This window comes from Platichthys flesus, chromosome 1 (assembly GCF_949316205.1).
Source record: "Platichthys flesus chromosome 1, fPlaFle2.1, whole genome shotgun sequence".
Classification (NCBI taxonomy): domain Eukaryota; kingdom Metazoa; phylum Chordata; class Actinopteri; order Pleuronectiformes; family Pleuronectidae; genus Platichthys; species Platichthys flesus.
Genome location: NC_084945.1, coordinates 767,396 through 787,864, shown reverse-complemented (window position 1 = coordinate 787,864; position 20,469 = coordinate 767,396). Strand labels below are relative to the sequence as shown.

Below are 20,469 nucleotides of genomic sequence, written 5' to 3'. Positions count from 1 at the left end.
TCTGAAAAAAACGAAAGTACTGTTGCATATTTACTCAATAATACTTATAATAGTCATCGTCCTCATCTCACAACTGACGGTGAACTTTGAATCTGCCCTCGGGGGGGGGGCGGACCATGATCCCCGGGGCAGCCGCTGTGTTTCCAGTCTGCTGAACTCTTTGAACTGGGAATCGTCCATGTTCCATCAGATCAATACCAGTAATCAGCTCTGACGCCGGCTGCTGTTTCTCAAGGACACGGTGGAGGTTCTGTTTTCCTTCAGCCTCTGCTCTGAGTGGTGTCAGAGACGGGTGGAGTGAATCCTAACTGGGAGGAAGCAGCTTCCTGTTCCGAGGAGCTGGAGGAGGTCTGGACTCGGATCCTTCTGATTTTAAAAGCTGTTTGTGGATATCGCTGCTCGTGTGTGTGCATATGATTAGTTCATCACGTCGGAAGTGGAGATGATAATCCAGGTTTTTATTAATGGTGTTCCACAGCATCTCCGGCTGAGAAGGTGTTTGTGTCTGTGGTTGTGTGTCTGTGTGTGTGTCTGTTTGTTTGTGTGTGTGTTATGAATTTTGGAGAGAGTGGAGAAGTTGGAGCTGTGTTCTCTCGCTCTCAGGACGAGACGACAGTAAACATCGGTCCTGAAACTCAAGCAGCTCATCAGAGCGAGGTAGAGAACCCATTAAGGCCACGAGCCCCGAGCGTCTTATTCATCCTGCAACAAAGACGGAGAGGAGGACAGAGACGAGCAGCAGGAAGGACAGACACATGAAAGAGCATTAAGAGCTTCTGCCTGGGGGGGGGGGCTGACCATTACAACACATCATGAGTGTTCTCCTCAGGGCAGATGGATAAGTGGGGCTGTGGCACAGAGGCAGAGCGGTGGTTACTGTGTTGATGTACACCAGGGGATCGACCGGTGACGTTTCAGGGTTGAACAGACGCACCTGGAACAAATGGAGAGACAACATCTGGAATTAAACGTGTCTCATATCCAGATGTGATAGAACCTGATGACCTTGACACCCTGTGTGTGTGTGTGTGTGTGTAGCTCAATATGGTCTTTGTGACATTTTTCAAATCTAGACGTGTTAACCTTGAGAAGAGATCTGACAAGATTTCAAACAACAGACGATCGATTGAGATTAATGAGGAAATAATCGACGTATGAATCAATAATCGTTAGTTTCAGCTCCGACAGTTTTCACAGCAACAAGCTCGGACTCGTTGTTCAGCCGACGTGTCACTCAGCAGCTTCCTCAGGGGCTCAGATGTTTGTCCATTTACTCAGATTTCATTTTACAAACATGTGGGTGAAAAAAAGAAAAGCATCAAATCCCCAGAATAATTAATTTTCTGTGGTCGGGACACGTTTGTGATGTTCACATGAAACATTCATAACTGACCCTGGACGACAGGCGCACACATCGGTTTGTGTTTGAAGTGAAAAACTCAGAAACTGGGTCAAACTGGGTCAAACTGGTACACATGGCCATTTCACCCAAACTGTACCGAAACGCATCAGAACCAGAGACGCTGGGAGACCTCGGCTGTGGTTTGACTGGGAACATGAAGCTGGAAATCAGGTGTTGGTGGGAAACTGAAACCAGAGCTTGGTTGTTGGTCCTGAGGATTTTCTGAGCCTCAGCAATGAAACCTTATATTTTTGATAAATCTGTATAAACTTTAAATTGTGTCTTTATGTCGGCTAAGGTTTTTGTAAGTATGCGTGATGTCATATGATGAGGAACACTCTCCTGAACAATACAAGCTTTACATCCTCTATCATTTATGGAGACGTATTAGAAATCTCATTTTTCCCACCGTACTGTTATTGTCCTCGATTGTTGACTAATCAAATCCAGATTTAATGGTCTGCAGATATTTTGCTCAAACACTGGAAAGCAACACTCTGCTTCTGGCGACTCTGACGTGCAGATAAAAAATTAAATTCCACCATCGGCTCCTTCTGCAGAGTTCTAAACTTTTGAAGTTGTGAACTCTGTGAATCACACTCACCAACAAGCCTCGATGATGACACGGGGGAACTTGTGGGATATATATTTATATTTCTTGGTGGCATCTCCCAGTGCTTTCATTAAACACGAGAGCCTGAAGACAAACAATGTGAATTATTATGTTCCTGGTAATAAGTAATGACCCTGCATGCTCGGGGGGGTGGGGGGGGGGGGGGCTCACTGTACGACTCAGAGATGCTGCTGCTGCATTTATTGTGAAGCCGTCTTCTTCATGAGGAGAGCGGCTGTCACTGAGGACAGGACACGGAGACATGATGGCTGAGCTGCTGTTTCTCTGCCCCCCCCCCCCCCACACACACACACACACACACACACACGGACGCCTTCTACAGGATTATACCAAGTCCAGCCGAGCACAGCAGCTCACTCTGCAGAGATGTGTCTGTTCTGTCAGTCAGCAGAGTGTCTGTGGGTTAGTTACTGACCCGGCTGCTGCTCAGGGAGCTTTTCATGTGCATGTGATAAATATATGGGTTTGATAAAGAGGTTCACTCTGAGAGCTCGTACCTCCGCCAAGACTAACTCTCTATCTACGTGTCCAAACATCCCATAATCATCTCCCCTGTGACGGAGGCCATCTTGTAATCTGTCCCTTTCCTACACCTGAGGAGCTGGTGACCGGCCACAGATTGAATGAACTCTGCTGCAGAGAAGTGAAACTAAACTTGATCCTCTTGTTTATTCAGATTGAAGGAGTTCTTTTCTGACCCAAAGCTTCATAACAATCTGTCCAGTAGTTTGTGTGTTTCTCTGCTGATTAACAGACACACACACACACACACACACACAACAAAAACCTAACTTGTGTGGTGGAGATAATAAAGAGCCTCTGATGACGATGATCAGAGAGTTTTAAAATGTTAAACGTTTGACGTAGGGATCGGATAGAAGAAATGATTTCTGGGTAATCCTAACCACAATGCCTTGCAAACAAAGATGTTTCACACGAACAATAGTCATCGTTGATAATAATGTGTGATGAGAATTAACAAAGCATGAAGTCAGGAACCATATGAAAGTGTGCAGCTGATGAGCATTGATGGACAGGCGTCTGTGTGTCTGCAGCCTGAGGCTCGGATCCAACATGGAGCAGCTCAGTCTGGATCACCATCGTCTATCTCCATGAAGGATTGCTCCTCACAACAGAGGAGTTACGTCATGGACCTCCTCCTGAAACCTCCCGTCTGAACCTTATTTCTGCTGAAGCACGTTGTGATGACCTTCACTCTGCTAATGAAGCAAAGAGCTGATTGTGCTGCTGTGCATCGGAAACACCTTCATGTGCTCTGATGAGAATCTTAAAGCCAATTTCTGAAGGGAATAAATGAGCTTCCTCTTGCTTTAATGTTCGCAGCCGGACCGCAGCAACATACTAATTCTGACTGACAGTCCTCGGAGGGAAACATGTGTTTAATAAGCAGACGGCTGATGAACCCCTGGAGCTGGGACAGGCTCACGTTTAGTTCAGGATTAGTTTCCCGTGAAGTTAAGAAGGAATTTAAGCATTTGGCTTATTTGGATTTTGAAAAGTACAAATTAACACGTTGATTTCCAGATGTGTGCAGCAGTTTCCTGATCCGAACCCAGAGCAGGTCCACGTGAAGGACGCTTGTCTCTTAGGGACGAGCTGCGTGTGAGTGAACAGGGACGTGTGGTCCAGTAGAGTAACACACACGACTCTGGACGTCTTCCTCTCACGTTCATTGTTAAAAGGAGACGTTGTTAAACCAGCTCTGAGCTCATTGTTCATTCAGTTCAATATTTTTGAAACATTAATACATTAATAGAGACGTCATTTTGAATTCTAAGTCACAAGAGAACTGGTGTTCAGTGTGACAGCAGCTGCAGGTTGTGAGGATGAAACCTCACACACACTACAGTACAGTGTAAACCAAACCAACGTGTGTTCTTCTGAATCGGATCCGACTCACACTCCATTGTGTTGTTACTGCAGCTGCACTGACACACAATAAGTCTTTCTTTAAACGAATCACACAACATCTGAACTCTCGCCGCTCCATCACAAAATGAATGAAGGCTTTTCTGTACCCCCCCCCCCCTTCATTTCTGTGACGATCGTTTATTAACCGGTTTGTCTCAGTGACAGCGGACCGCCCTCATCGGGGCTGAGTGTGACTTTTTACAAATAGTGCTGATATCAGTTGTGGTGCGTGCCAGCTCACCCGGGGGAGTTCCCCTCCAGCTCGCCGCCTCCTGGCTTAACCTCCCCCCCCCCCCCCCCCCCCCACACACACACACTGTCGCTCAATAGGCTCTGAGGAGCCGGCGGCGCCTTCAGGGGCCAAACCCCCGTGTGCAGCAGGTAGACGAGTTTCCATGCAGCCGCAGTGCAGCTGCACTGACCTGAAGAGAAAAGAGTCAAATGATCTGAGGAGAGAGTGAAGATGTGTTTCCTGAACATCAGGACAAACCTTCTGAATAATGACAACAACAAAGACATGATCTCCAGAGAAGGTCCACAGGAGCTCCTCTGAACAAGTTCTATAAAGTATTTAATCTTTATATTTAATCATCAGAGTCTCAGAGCAGAACAGATCAGTGTGTGTGTGATCATGTGTGTGTGTGTGATCATGTGTGTGTGTGTGATCATGTGTGTGTGTGTGAGTGAGTTGATCTGGTTTTATTCACATTGAGTAGAAGAGCTGCAGCTGTAGTGAAGACTGGAACCATTATATTGATTATGTCACAGTCGATGTGTTTAATTCAAATTTTGCACCAAAAAATGAGTCTGACCACAGTCGGGGGGGGGGGGGGGGGGTGGTAAGGCCAAACTGTTGTTATCAAACTGTTGTCGTGTCTGAGCAGCAGAACAGAAACACAAACCTGTGTCCGACATGTTTCATTCTTTAATGTGACAGATGAAATGTGTCTGGATGATGATGAGCTACAGACTCAGTCAAACTGAGTTGAGATGATTTGAAGATGGAGGCAGTGGTTTTGAGAACATGCTGGTTTGGGTCGGGTGTTTGATGCCGGGTCCCCCCCCTGCTGCAGCTTCTCGACTCTGCTGTAACGGATCAGGTGAAGACATGACTTATGAACTCTGTGGACAGATCAGTGTTGTTGTTTCCAGCTCCTCCACACCGGCCTCTCCCCTGATCACCAACAGATCTGGAACCTGCTCGGCTCCTCTTCTTCATCCTGAGATGTTTGTGATCTTCTAGTTTCACGTCTGTCACACGTTCATGTTTCCTCTACAGCTCCAGGTTTCATTCATCTTCCCTCGTTTCTTCCATCATGGTGGAGCCTCTGTGATTCGGCCTCATACGCACTCGGCTGGTTTATCTCCTCACGTGCTGCAGATCTTTGGTCAGAACAAGAACAAACTCCTGATCTGGTTCCTCAGCTGGATCAGTGTCTGGCTCCTCAGCTGGAGTCCGGTTCTTTACCTGGATTCTCAAACAGAGATTTAACCTGAACCTTCTGCTCTCACTGGTCTCAGGAGGGTTTAGGCTTCATGTGTATGAATGAGAGTGGGTGGAGGAAGGTGTTGTCTCCTGATTGGATGAGGACGATGGGTCCTCTGATACCTGGAGAAGTGAGCGTTCTGAGGAGCCTCAGCTGGAAGGAGGAGGTTTTCTATTCTGTGTTAAACATTTAAATACGTTGACAGTCCTGATGGACACAGCCTCATGGGAGTGAACGGACTTTTAAAGGTTTTGTCTTCTGGTCTGTAATTGGTCACCTCGGTGTTGTCACCCCCCTCCTGATAAAGCCCCGCTCTGATTGGTCAGCTGGTCCACTCTGTTGTGATTGGTGCAGGAGACGTTGCTCTGGGGTTTAGCTGCACCTGGTTTGTCGGGGGGGAGGCAGACCAGATGAATTATGCAGTGACGGAGCTCCGTGATGTCCTGACTTCTGACGAGGTGTTTGAGGAGCTTCACTGTTTTCTGGAACTTTTCAACCTTCTCCACAAAGTTTTTAACTTAGCAGAACTTCTGGCTTCAAAAGAATCTTCTGACAAACTCGAGGCAGAAAACCCCCCATGTCTCCTTCAGACAGATGAGCCCTGGTTCTGTCCGGTTACTGGTGGCACTGGTTTGAGCCTCCTACAGGAACATGTCTGCTGTGAGCACTGCTCCACTGTCCCACCAGTAGAGGAATGGTTTCCCTCGTCCTCCCAGCGTGTTCCTCCTCCTCTTGTGTAATGTCGCCTCAGTCGAGAGCTCATGTTTATCTTTCTGCTAATGAAAACTCCTGCACAGAGGTTTTCATGCAGACACACAATCGGCTCCGAGTCTCTTCTCCACGTGTGTGTTCACATGAGGACACTTGTTTCTAAACTACTGCAGATATTATTCCACGCTGTTTTAAAATAAAATCTCCTCCCCCACATTTTCCAAACTGTCTCTGCACCCGGAGTGAATGTGTGACTGAGACTTTTACTGTGAAACACAAGTTGAACATGTGACCTCCACTTTGTGTGATGACGTGTGTGTGAAGAGTCTTTAAAGTCAAACAGTTCCACAACTTGAGATACAGCGCTACACAAAATGAATCAGGACTCATTCCTGACTGAACCTTTCTAAAGCTTTGTGCTTACTCAGCACGAGACTGAGGCTTCTAATCAATGGAAAGGTGTGGGTGGAGGTGGCGGGGGGGGGGGGGGGGGGGCGTTGTGTGTGCGCGCCTCAGACAGACCTCAGAGCAGCTGACGGGCTTCACTCATGAATCACACAGCTGACAGCAGAAGAGCTCCTGCTGGGATGTCGACAGTTTGCATCAGTTGTTTGCTCTCGTCTCACCTCCTCCTCCTCCTACTCTGTGTGTGTCTGTGTGTGTCTGTGTGTCTGTGTGTGTTTAAATACAGTCGTCTTGACGAGGGGAGCAGGACGTGTGGTGTGAATATGGAAGTGATTGTGTTGATTTGTGTTTGTCGTCCTGAGAAGTCGTTTCTTCGTGACACTTTGAGCAGGGGGACAGAACAACGTCCCTGGATCTTCACAACCTGAAAACCATCTGTGTGCGTTTGTGAAAGTGTTTTTAAAAGTGTGACAGCTTCTGATTGTGTGTTAGGATCGATGTGGATGTGTGAGTCCACAGAGTGACACACAAATCATTGTACATCTAGGTTCATGTTGTTCTCTGTAGATGTTACATACATGTTGAGTCTCATGTTTCCGCTGTTGACCTGGACGCCCTCCCCCCCCTCTTATTCAGTCCTCTTCACCCCCCCCCCCCCCCCCATTCATCATAATAGAAAAGCATAAACTGGGACGCCCACGAGTCTCCAGCCCTTCAGTGTGTGTTTGTGAGACTCAGTGTGTGTGTGTGAGACTCAGTGTGTGTGTGTGAGACTCAGTGTGTGTGTGTGAGACTCAGTGTGTGTGAGACTCAGTGTGTGTGTGAGACTCAGTGTGTGTGAGACTCAGTGTGTGTTTTTTGAGATTCAGTGTGTGTGTGAGACTCAGTGTGTGTGTGAGACTCAGTGTGTGTGTGAGACTCAGTGTGTGTGTGAGACTCAGTGTGTGTGTGAGACTCAGTGTGTGTGTGAGACTCAGTGTGTGTGTGAGACTCAGTGTGTGTGTGTGAGACTCAGTGTGTGTGTGAGACTCAGTGTGTGTGTGAGACTCAGTGTGTGTGTGTGAGACTCAGTGTGTGTGTGAGACTCAGTGTGTGTGTGAGATTCAGTGTGTGTGTGAGACTCAGTGTGTGTGTGTGAGACTCAGTGTGTGTGTGAGACTCAGTGTGTGTGTGTGAGACTCAGTGTGTGTGTGAGACTCAGTGTGTGTGTGAGACTCAGTGTGTGTGTGTGAGACTCAGTGTGTGTGTGAGACTCAGTGTGTGTGTGAGACTCAGTGTGTGTGTGAGACTCAGTGTGTGTGTGAGACTCAGTGTGTGTGTGAGACTCAGTGTGTGTGTGAGACTCAGTGTGTGTGTGAGACTCAGTGTGTGTGTGTGAGACTCAGTGTGTGTGTGAGACTCAGTGTGTGTGTGAGACTCAGTGTGTGTGTGTGAGACTCAGTGTGTGTGTGAGACTCAGTGTGTGTGTGTGAGACTCAGTGTGTGTGTGAGACTCAGTGTGTGTGTGAGACTCAGTGTGTGTGTGAGACTCAGTGTGTGTGTGAGACTCAGTGTGTGTGTGAGACTCAGTGTGTGTGTGAGACTCAGTGTGTGTGTGAGACTCAGTGTGTGTGTGAGACTCAGTGTGTGTGTGAGACTCAGTGTGTGTGTGAGACTCAGTGTGTGTGTGAGACTCAGTGTGTGTGTGAGACTCAGTGTGTGTGTGTGAGACTCAGTGTGTGTGTGAGACTCAGTGTGTGTGTGAGACTCAGTGTGTGTGTGTGAGACTCAGTGTGTGTGTGAGACTCAGTGTGTGTGTGTGAGACTCAGTGTGTGTGTGAGACTCAGTGTGTGTGTGAGATTCAGTGTGTGTGTGAGATTCAGTGTGTGTGAGACTCAGTGTGTGTGTGTGAGACTCAGTGTGTGTGAGACTCAGTGTGTGTGTGTGAGACTCAGTGTGTGTGTGAGACTCAGTGTGTGTGTGTGAGACTCAGTGTGTGTGAGACTCAGTGTGTGTGTGTGAGACTCAGTGTGTGTGTGAGACTCAGTGTGTGTGTTCAGAGGCAGAAACCAGTCGTTACACAGCTGCTTCTCATTATTCAGTGTTGTACATTGATCCTCATTCATTGCAGGACGTGTTCTAGTTTGTATATTAATTACCACAGATACGTGGAGAGTCTGGAGGATCTCTACAGAGCACAGCTCAATATGTCATCTGAAGCAGGCCAGTTATTGAGGGGATTACTTCTCTAATCATAGTGGATAGATCTGTGGTTTGAACTGGGACCAGTGGAGCCGTGTGTGGGCAGGAACTCGTCCTTCAGGTTAGGTATCGTTCTGCTTCCTGTTCCGAGTCAGTGAACGAGAACAAAGTTAAAATAACTGATGACTCTCCAGGATGAACACGAGCTGCTGGTCACTGTGGTTCCTCCACAGATCTCCTCTGTGAAGGAGAGGAAGGATCTGATCACCTGTTCTCGTGGTTCCTCGTTGAACGTGGACCTGGCTCCACAGTCTGATGGTCTGGTATCTAAAGGTTTCACCCCTTCACACATGGAGGAGGCAGCAGGAGGTTCTCGGGCCTCACGGCAGCGTTCAGGAGCTGCAGCAGACGAGAGGAGACGTCCAGAGCTCCAGTGACTTCAGCTCTTATCACCAGAAGATCTCATAACATCCTCATCAGCGTGTTCCACCTATAATTCAGTTCAGAGGAACATCACCTCCCACTCACATCTCAGCAGTAAACAAAGAATTATCATCATTCTGACAGTGTCAGCGAAATCTGAGAAATGATTAACTTCATCACAGCAGAGTTTGGTGTTATTTTAGATTGTGCAGGTGTACCTAATAAAGTGGATAGGGAGTGAGAGTCAGGCGAGCAGCTCATCAAGTTAAAAAGATGTTCAAATGTGATCATGGACCACAGAACCTGATGGTGTCAGCTGGTGTTGGACTATGATCACACCAGAACTGCTTCATATACAACATGTCTCCTCACATCTTCTCCCCTCAGGAACTCCTCAGCTCATCTGCTCCTTCATCTCCATCAGACTTGATGTATAAACACTTTAAACGTGAAGTTACAAACTGGACCTTCTCATGTTGTGAATCCTGTCGTTGTGTTGATGTGTTCAGATCAGACTTCAGTGTTTGGTCACAACAGGAACACACACATAGCAGTTTGGGGGGAATCTTTGTCTGGCAGCTGTGAACAGAACCGTCGCAGGTTCGGTGAAGGACAACGAGCAGGACACGAGGATGAGTTCCAGAGTGATTCAAACTCCAGAAGAATCAGAGTGAGAGCAGAGGGACACACACCCTGAGAGGACACACACCCTGAGAGGACACACACCCTGAGAGGACACACACCTTGAGAAGAGGACGCACACCCCACACACCCTGAGAGGACACACACCCTGAGAGGACACGCACCCTGAGAGGACACACACCCTGAGAGGACACACACCCTGAGAGGACACACACTTTGAGAGGAGGACGCACACCCCACACACCCTGAGAGGACACAGCGGTGCCTGGTTGGTGGTTAGATCTTGAACTGCTGTTGGTTCATATTGTTGACCAGAGTTTATGTGAATGAACTTTCTGAACTTTCCTTCTTGAGGGACACGTTGTCCTCAGTGAACTTTCAGAAAGCTGCTCTGGCAGAATTAGCTGAACGTGAGGAGACGTTTCTCTGTGATGTAACTGTCCCGCTCTCTGAGATGAGATTTGTCTCTTAGTTAAGAGACGGTGGTGTTGTTGTAGCGTAGCATGTTTACATGGATGATGGATGGCCCCCCCAGCGTCCTCACAGAGGCGTCTGTCCTGTGAACTGCTTCCTCAGCTCCTCCTGCACCGCGCTCCCCCGAAAACTCTATTAGCTGTTGTCCTTGAGACCAAGAGGGAGCTGCAGAACAAGGAGGGCTCGGGTTTTCCTGGAGATAATTATACATTAAGTTCAAGTTAAATGGCCCCAGGAGCCAAAGACATTACAGACAGCAGGAGGGGGGGGGGGGGGGGGCAGTTGCCTCTAAAAAGACTTCAACGTTACTTCTTGTAATATAGATTATTTCTGCCTCACACTAAATCTCAAGCTTGTGTTTGTCTCTTGTGTTAAAGCCTTAAAGAAAGAGAGTGTGCAGCACTTTTCTGATTCAACACCAAAGTGGTAAACATGCGTCTCTATTGAGAAGTGAAGGTCGTGGATGTGAGAGCCGTGGAGACGACAGAGGTGATTGTGGACGTACAGTGATGCAGCGTGATGTGTGACGGCCTGGTTTCATCATGTGACTGATCTCCTGAACACCAGAGAACCAATGAGCAGGGCCGCTTCTGTCAGCTGATGCTTTTACTGACAGGTTGATATCAGGACTAACGTTTAATTTAGATTTTCAAAAATAAAAGCAATTCAGAAAACTCTTATTATTAAGAATATATATTTACCTCAATTCAAGGTTTATATATTTAGATGCATGTGTTTTCTTTTTATTTATAGTTAATTATAGTAAAATGTGTGGTTAAACTGTAAAATATCCACATTTCTTATTATAACTGTTTAAAAATAACTAAAAAAATATTATCTAAAATATCTGTACCTGAGAGTTTATCAGTATCAAGTTTTCTCCTCCATAATATTAGTTTCTGAATTGGCCCCAAGATGTCCATTATTGCTTTTCCATATTTTCCATTTTGTTAATTTTCTCCATCTTGAGTCTGAAGTGGGCGACGAGATGGCGACGCAGGGATCTGGAGGGTTTTGATCTCCTCTCTGTGGAGACGTGACTTTAGAACCTGTGACGTTCTACACAATCTCCTGTTCTGAGGTGTTTCCAGAGTCTAAAGAACCGAGTGGTCCAGGGATCTTCTCCGGCTGGAGCCTGAGTTACGAGGAGCTGACTCGGGGAGAAGCCGCTCGGGGTCGTAAACGATCGTTGAGGAACCTGCGGTTTTTTTATTCCTGGGATTTGTTTGACGATAATGAAATGTCGGCAGAGGCTGATCCTTTAAGTCTCTTGGCTCATTATGGATTCTGCAGGCGCGTTCGTTATTATTATTAAGTTCTCACTTCCTGGTCTGTGCAGAGAGTTCTGTGCTCAAACCTCATGGCACGTTTAATAGGAGCTGACATCTGGAAACCTTCTGCAGGATCGTCTTAATCAAGAAAAGTAGCACATCTCAAAGATAGAAGGACTAAAGTGATCATTTATCGACGAGGTTCCATGACCATCAATACCCCCCCTCCCCCCAGCCTCCCCCCCAGCCTCCCCCCGTCCTCCCCCGCTCCCTCAGGTGACCATTGATCAGGGCGGGATGAAGGGGGAATGGGAGGATTAGGGTGATTTCACAGATTGGTGCTTTGCCAATTGAGCGAAGCCGTTAAAGACACAGAGAGGGGGGGGGGGGGTCTCGTGGGTCACTGGGGTCACAGTCCACCAACTCCTCCATTATAATAACAGCTGCTCATGTTTTTGAACTGCGGCCATGTGCCGAGTGGTGATGACTCAGCCGCGTTCAGCTGAAAACATAACGACAGCGTTGATTATCAAAATTGAGCTCTTACTGAAATTACTCCAGAAGAAAGAAATGGCTCCGGCTGAAGGTCAGCGTCTCTGTGGGGGGGAGATATTTTTTTTTCATCTTCAGGTTGATCATGTTAATCAGTGTTATTACAGTAAAACGTTCTCGTGCTCTGATGTTCATTAAACCTCTGGTTCCCCGGACGGTCAGCGCTGCAGCTCCTCTCTTCAGCCTCTGTCTCAAACTCCTGCTGCAGCTCCTCTCTTCAGCCTCTGTCTCAAACTCCTGCTGCAGCTCCTCTCTTCAGCCTCTGTCTCAAACTCCTGCTGCAGCTCCTCTCTTCAGCCTCTGTCTCAAACTCCTGCTGCAGCTCCTCTCTTCAGCCTCTGTCTCAAACTCCTGCTGCAGCTCCTCTCTTCAGCCTCTGTCTCAAACTCCTGCTGCAGCTCCTCTCTTCAGCCTCTGTCTCAAACTCCTGCTGCAGCTCCTCTCTTCAGCCTCTGTCTCAAACTCCTGCTGCAGCTCCTCTCTTCAGCCTCTGTCTCAAACTCCTGCTGCAGCTCCTCTCTTCAGCCTCTGTCTCAAACTCCTGCTGCAGCTCCTCTCTTCAGCCTCTGTCTCAAACTCCTGCTTCAGCTCCTCTCTTCAGCCTCTGTCTCAAACTCCTGCTGTCAGCTCCTCTCTTCAGCCTCTGTCTCAAACTCCTGCTTCAGCTCCTCTCTTCAGCCTCTGTCTCAAACTCCTGCTTCAGCTCCTCTCTTCAGCCTCTGTCTCAAACTCCTGCTGTCAGCTCCTCTCTTCAGCCTCTGTCTCAAACTCCTGCTGCAGCTCCTCTCTTCAGCCTCTGTCTCAAACTCCTGCTGCAGCTCCTCTCTTCAGCCTCTGTCTCAAACTCCTGCTGCAGCTCCTCTCTTCAGCCTCTGTCTCAAACTCCTGCTGCAGCTCCTCTCTTCAGCCTCTGTCTCAAACTCCTGCTGCAGCTCCTCTCTTCAGCCTCTGTCTCAAACTCCTGCTGCAGCTCCTCTCTTCAGCCTCTGTCTCAAACTCCTGCTGCAGCTCCTCTCTTCAGCCTCTGTCTCAAACTCCTGCTGCAGCTCCTGTCTCTGTGAGACGGCTCTCCAGAGGCTGAACCCTGGTTTCCACTGCAACTGAAGGTTGTTGTATTTCACATCGTTACACTCGTGTTAACACAGCAGGGCGTTCATCGCATTTAATGTTCCTTTGTTTTGATTGGGCTGAATGCTGCTCGGGTGACGTCATGTGACCTCCCCATCATGAGGAAGCATGTGATGGACCAGTCAGTGTTTTCAGAGGAGACCTACGTGTCTCCTTTAGCAGGTCTTTGAACATGATGAGGATTTGAGCTCCATGGAGTTTTGCTCATGATAATTTGATTCACTCCTCTCTCTCTCCCACTTCTCATGATGTTGTCCACATCAGCCGCTCTGTGACTCTGTCTCCTGAGGAGCCGGCTGCTCTCTGCTGGATCTGAATGGAAGCAACAGGTCTGTTTGTCGGTGTTGACAGGTCTGACTCTTTAACCTGCGTCAGCTGCACTGAGATTAGCAAACGGCCTCTGGAGACCGGAGGAGATCGACTGGTCTCCTCTGGAGCGTCAGCAGAGCTGTAACTCTCCAGCAGCTGAGTATTGACCACAGGGAGCGTCCTCTGGTCAATGAAGCTCTGAGGCTCAAATTAGACCTCTGCATGTCCTCCCCGTCGGAGGCAGCAGGAGCAGGAGGAGCAGGAGGAGCAGGAGGAGCAGCAGGAGGAGCAGGAGGAGCAGGAGGAGCAGGAGGAGCAGGAGCAGCAGGAGGAGCAGGAGGAGCAGGAGGAGCAGGAGCAGGAGGAGCCGCAGGAGCAGGAGGAGCAGGAGGAGCAGGAGCAGGAGGAGCAGGAGCAGGAGGAGCAGGAGGAGCAGCAGGAGCAGGAGGAGCAGCAGGAGCAGGAGGAGCAGGAGGAGCAGGAGCAGCAGGAGCAGGAGGAGCAGCAGGAGCAGGAGGAGCAGCAGGAGCAGCAGGAGCAGGAGGAGCAGCAGGAGCAGGAGGAGCAGGAGGAGCAGGAGCAGGAGGAGCAGGAGCAGCAGGAGCAGGAGGAGCAGGAGGAGCAGGAGGAGCAGGAGGAGCAGCAGGAGCAGGAGGAGCAGGAGGAGCAGCAGGAGCAGGAGGAGCAGGAGCAGGAGGAGCAGGAGGAGCAGCAGGAGCAGGAGGAGCAGCAGGAGGAGCAGGAGGAGCAGGAGCAGGAGGAGCAGGAGGAGCAGCAGGAGCAGGAGGAGCAGGAGCAGCAGGAGCAGGAGGAGCAGCAGGAGCAGGAGGAGCAGGAGGAGCAGCAGGAGCAGCAGGAGCAGGAGGAGCAGCAGGAGCAGGAGGAGCAGGAGGAGCAGCAGGAGCAGGAGGAGCAGGAGGAGCAGCAGGAGCAGGAGGAGCAGCAGGAGCAGGAGGAGCAGGAGGAGCAGCAGGAGCAGGAGGAGCAGGAGGAGCAGCAGGAGCAGGAGGAGCAGGAGCAGGAGGAGCAGGAGGAGCAGGAGGAGCAGCAGGAGCAGGAGGAGCAGGAGGAGCAGCAGGAGCAGGAGGAGGCTCAGTCCTGTGCCTGTGATCATTAGTTCCTGTGGCTGCTGTGTGGATGAACCTGGGATCGACGTGGTTAATTAAACTGTGGGGGGGGTGACCTTTGCTCAGCTTCATTACAGGAAGCAGCCCGTGGGATGGAGATGTCCTTTGTGTCGTGCAGTCGCTCCTTCAGGAGAAAGATGTTTGTTCGTCTGTATTGAGTCGAGTAATGAACCTGGAACCTTCTCCTCCTCTGACTCTATTTTCCTCTTTCCACCTGTTTGTGTTTCATTCTTCTTTAAAGCACGACCAGCGGTTCCTCTGTTCCAAGGCGAGAACGTCTAAAACACTGAGGTGTAAGAGCAGAAACACAAGAGGAGCTTCAGAATCTATAACTTCACTAAAACTTCACTGTCATTAAAAACCGTGACATTAAAACAAGCAGCGTCACTTCATGATCTGAAACATGACACATCATCTGTCAATCACACCGAGGCGTTGATGTTATCCATCTGATCAGCGTCATGGTTATTGGCTGAATGTGTGAACTGACTGCTCACTATTAATATTGTTAATAGTGTAAATATCGTCAGTGCCCTTTGAGCAGAGAGAAGCTGTGTTTTCTTTAATAGTTAATAATAATAATAATAATTCAAATAGATAAACTATGAGGACTGTGCTGTGGCACTGAAGGATTTTTAACAGTCATTTTTATGATGCTCATGTCACAAGAAATCGTTGTCTCTTATTTTGTTGGCGTTTCATTTTGTTACTAGAAAGTACTTCCTGTCCCCGCGGGAGAAACACAACCTCCTGGATTCCTGCTTCATTTACATGGAGACATTTTGTCATTGTCGCAGCACTTGAGTGAGAATCAGAGTTCAGCCGATGAACCCAGATTCCACTGAACGTGTTGGAGGCAGAAGACCAGATGTCTCCATCATTAATAAACTGTTTCACTGATGAACATCTGAAGTGAAGAGCACCGGACCCAACATACACCGTCCCAACTGAAAGGTTCAGAACCAAGACAGAGATCTGACAAAGGAAAGAAAATAAGAATCATAGCTCAATCATCTACAGCTGAAGTATCAGGCTGCCTGATGAAAGCTTCTTCTTTTATAGATCTCACATAGTTTTCATAAATCTGCTGTAGAGGAGATAAAAACAAGATTCAAGTCAAATCGAATCTAATTCAGATTGATCATATTTTCATAATTTCTTTACTCAGGTGAAAAGAGTTCTGCAAAAGTCATACTCAAGAAAAGTTCTTGAGTATGACTCCCCCCCCTGTTTTTAGAATGTTCTGAACTAATGGTCATTAAATCTGCCCAGTTCCCTGCTGGGAACCACAGCTGATGAATCCCAGTCAGGCTGCTCATGCAACTGGCTGATATTTAAAAGTCCCATCACAGCAGGGGTCCATAGAGTCTGTGCAGAGCATCATGAGTCAAATCACTTCTATAGAGATTGATACAGAATAATTACAACAGAATGAGGTGAGATGTGTAGACTGGTGTGTTGTTGCTGTTCTCTGATCAGATCTGAGACGCTCAGAGAATCTGAAAAGTCTCTGTTCTAGATGCATCTGTCAGACGTGTGCTCAGCTCCAGGTCATCTTCTGAAATGCTCTGGAGTTTCTCTGGAGTTTCTCTGGAGTTTCTCCTGCCAACCATGAAGCTCTGGATGCTGCCGGAGCTTCTGGAGGGTTCACCCTGAGCGAGTCATCACCTTGACCTTCTGTCAGTAGTTTAACCTCCATGTGTCTGATCACTCACTGATCAGTGGTGCATGAGGGTCTTCAACAATCTGCTAGTTGAGAAACTCTTAGTTCTTAGAACCTGATCCCGATGTGACGACCACTCAAGAGACGTTTCCTCTGAAGCTTCTCTCTCAAAGTCCTGAAGCTGGAGATTGTCTGGATCTGAGGAGATTCTGGTTCTGTTTATGAAAACAGAAGCAGATGCACATTCTTCACGTTCACACAGAGACTGAACTTCTGAAATCCACCATCAAACACCTCACAGAGACGTTTCTCACGAAGTGAATATTAATCTTCCTCTGAACTCGTAGTTTCATCCCAGGTATTTGTTGCATGTTTGTGTCTCAGCAGCTGAAACTCTGTCGCTCCTCCAGAAGTTTCTACATTTATTTGATTAAAGTTCCATATCTAGAATCACGCTCTCTAGAAGCTGTCACCTGCTGTGATTTGTGGTTCTGAGCTTCCTGAAGAGAATAAGCCGTGCAGCGCTCTGATAACTCACCACAACAACGACAGAACATTAATTAAACCACAGAAGAAGCCGGCTGTTATTTATCTGGTGTGAATGACACAGTAATCACATCTCTGCTCTCACACAGCGTCACACAGCACCGAGTGAGACGCTCTCATTTACTAATGGAGAAACCTCCGAGAGGATTCTGAGCGGGACGTGAATTCTTCTTATTCTTCAGTTCAACACGTCCAGCTCAAGCTGAGAAGAGACAAGTAAAGGTCTGATGAGGTGAAACACAAAAGTCAGGTGTATTTCTACTTTACTCCTGAAAAGTTGTTTGAAGAGAAGATTCCTGGATTTTCTTTTCACTGGATCTAAACCAACATTGAGTGAGTTCATCGTGGACTCGAGTCCCTGATCTCAAGTCTGATGCTAATCTGTTCAGAACTCGGTTAATTAAACACTAATATAAATCCCATCTTTATTATTGTATTTATTTAGTCTTTATTGAATCAGGCTCATTGAGATGAAGAGACCTGAGAAGAAAGAAACAGTCACAACATCAACGGCCGTTAGATGCCTCTTCTCTTTCGAGGCGTCTGTGAACTCCCTCTGGAAACCAGTGTGAACTCCCAGTAGGTCTGTGGAGCTTCACACTGGTCTGTGATTCATCCCATCATCGTCCAGTGTGAACTCCCAGTGGGTCTGTGGAGCTTCAGCTTCTCTCTGCACCACGTTCAGCAGATTAAATATTGTTTGACTAACAATAACTGTGTTTTTATTGATTCACTGTGGCTTTGAGTCTCTGCTCATGAGAACCGGCCTCAGCTGAGCACAGCCTGCACGTGCACGTAGCCACACGTCACGTGCACACATTATAGATTCTGTTCTGTTTTTACTTTTCGTGAAGCGTGCTGATAAAATATGGCAGAGCTCAGGTAAAAGAGAGCGTTTGATGAATTATCTCCCGGTTTAATCCTGAGGAGAATCAGATAGAAGCTTCCACCTGTTTGTGCTGAAGGTGAATTAATCTGAAGAAGGAGATTCTTCACTTTTTGTTTCCTCAGGAGCTTAGAAGCAAAATGTGATGATGAAGACGTTGAAGAAAACTAAAGAATCCGCGGTGAAAGATGTGACTCAGTGTGACTCTATAACACAGCTCTCCCTATTCATTGAGTTTAGTTATATATGTTCATCCCCTGTTTGAACACAGGTTTACATGTGTATGTTATATATGTGTATATGATGGTTACATGTTTATGTTATATGTAAATGTCCTCTATGTCCCTCCTCTCTGTTCTAACAGGTTCCCTGACGTCCAGCTCGTCACTGTCGTTTCTCTGAGTGGATTCTTCTTGGGATCCAGTTTGACGACCGGTTGAAACTGGTCCAGCTTCTTTCTGCTGCAGGTAAAACTAAACTTTGTGTCTTTTAACATTTCTGATGAATTCTTCCAATAATATTTATGAAATATTGAAAAGCACAAGAGCTCAATCAATATTGGATTTTGGGGCCAAAACCAATATCATCCGTCAAATATAAATATATATTTTAACCCGAATGACAAAAAAATGGAATTGAAACTTGATATTTTACAGTTAAATATGATTAAATGAAACAAATAAACACTCACGATCCTGCAGCCGAACTCGTTTCATACTGAAGACAGAATCTCATTTTGCTCCTCGTGGACCTTCATTTAGATTTTTCTTAGAATTTATTAAATAAAACATTTCCACATCTTGAAATTTAAAATTACATGTTCTTTACTTTAAGTTACATTTTTGATTTGGGCCATAATGTTAATACAAGTATAATAGACTGATATTAAATGAACAGTTCATTAATAATTACATGTTAAACTTGACCCCTGGATCTGCCCCTTCATCTCTCTCCTGTGTGTTGATCCTCATTGAGACTCTATGAGCTGAGTCTGTGCTGCAGCTGAGTGGTGAGCGTCTGCAGCCTCCTCACAGCAGACGAAGACAAACACCGAGCTTCAGCCTGTCCGTCTCGTCCTCGTCTCACAGCTAATGAGGACATGCCACCCTCGTCCACCGCCGCCGTGTCAGTCCTTTACGGGACGGAGTGGGAGGACGCGTCTGTCCTCTGTCACTCAGGGGTTTATTCATCATCCCTGTGATCCTGCAGGGATGTCAGTGTGTTCTGTTGAGTCGTCTGTCCCTGAGACATCCAGTGGAGACATGTCCTCAGTGGAGACATCAGGCTGAGAAACGTCTTTGTGGTAAATCTGCCAGAAGCTTCCACCTGCGTCGCCTTAAATTCTCCCCTCGTGTCGCAGCTGAGATTCAGCAGTTTGGTCTTTGTGAGCAACGAGCTGCCGGCTCGGGGGGGGGGGGGGGGGGGGGGGTGTTGCTGGGTTGCTGTGGTAGATGTTTATGTAAAGCAGTGTGTGAGTGTGTGGGGGGGGGGGTTCTGTGGGGAGGAGATTTCTTGTGTCACACATTGAGTTGTTGCTTTTTTATTTAGCATAAGGGGATTCATTCAGGGCATTTCAACTTGGTCCCCCCCCCGAGCTTCTTTCACATATGAAGACATGTCCACATCCTGGATGTCTTTGTCTCCTGTTGCTTCCGTGTTCTTTGTCCTCAGACGGTGACTCAACCTGCTGATGTTCTAATTACTGCTCGTGTCCCTTTTCTCTTTGGTTCCTGGTTCTGATGGGTTGTGATCAGTGATCCACTCTGAGCCTTCATCACTCTCCTCTCCTCCCTGCACATGTTCACACTCCTCTTCTTCACCTCCTGTGGGATTACCAGCAACTGACATTTAACTACAGACCGATCCACGTGCTCCAGCTGAGCACGTCCCCTGTCTCTGCTGCTAAATCAAATGAAACAGGAAACTCATCAAATTCATTTCTCTTATTATTTTTGTGAATTAATTGTGAATTTACCTGTTTTTAATTTTAAATATATTGAAATAAAATTAGTTTTGCCAATAAATAAAATTAGTTTTTATAGAAACCAGAACATTTGAAATATTAATAAGTATATTATGAACATATCTATATATTTCTTATTACATTTAATTTTCCATTTGTATTTAATTTTGTTCTTTCACTCGATCTTTTGTCTTCCTCTATTTATCTGCTGCAGGTGATTTCCTCAGCGTGGGATCAATAAAGTTTCTTATATCAGCTAAGAAACACATTATATTGGAAATCACTGATTTATTCTATACGCCTGTATACAAAATGAAAATCTCTATTAAAAAGTAGACTCAGCTGTGCAGTAGAAAGCAGATGGTCAGTATCATCAGTAGAAAGTACCTCACCTCCAGTAAATGTACTTTCTACTTCGGCCTGTGATGGTGTCAGATCCACCTAGTCACTGTTTTTCAGTTTCATGTTTCATTCTTTAAACCTCATCAGGTTTTTCTTTGACTTGTCGTCTTTCTTCTCTGAGTCACGAACCCATCACCAGAGCCTCAGAGGTGTCACATCTCTCTCTGCCTCCCTGCAGGTCGGGTGAGGAGGACCATGGCGCCCGGCGGTGTCCCCCCTCGGGCGCTGCTGTGGATCAACCTGCTCGGCTTCATCTCCGTCTCTCTGGCCCTCAACCCGGACGACCCCAACGTGTGCAGCCACTGGGAGAGGTCAGTCTCCGCCCCCCCT

At 47.3% G+C, this 20,469-nt stretch overlaps 1 protein-coding gene across 1 annotated transcript in view; it reads left to right on the top strand.

The window, feature by feature from the left end:
- Positions 1-20,334: 20,334 nt before the first annotated feature.
- LOC133957262 (multiple epidermal growth factor-like domains protein 11) overlaps positions 20,335-20,469 on the top strand; it is a 67,544-nt gene continuing 67,409 nt past the window's right edge. The window contains exon 1 of the mRNA XM_062392756.1: positions 20,335-20,450. Within this exon, the coding sequence (XP_062248740.1) occupies positions 20,335-20,450 (116 nt within the window). The remainder of the gene's footprint in view (positions 20,451-20,469) is intronic.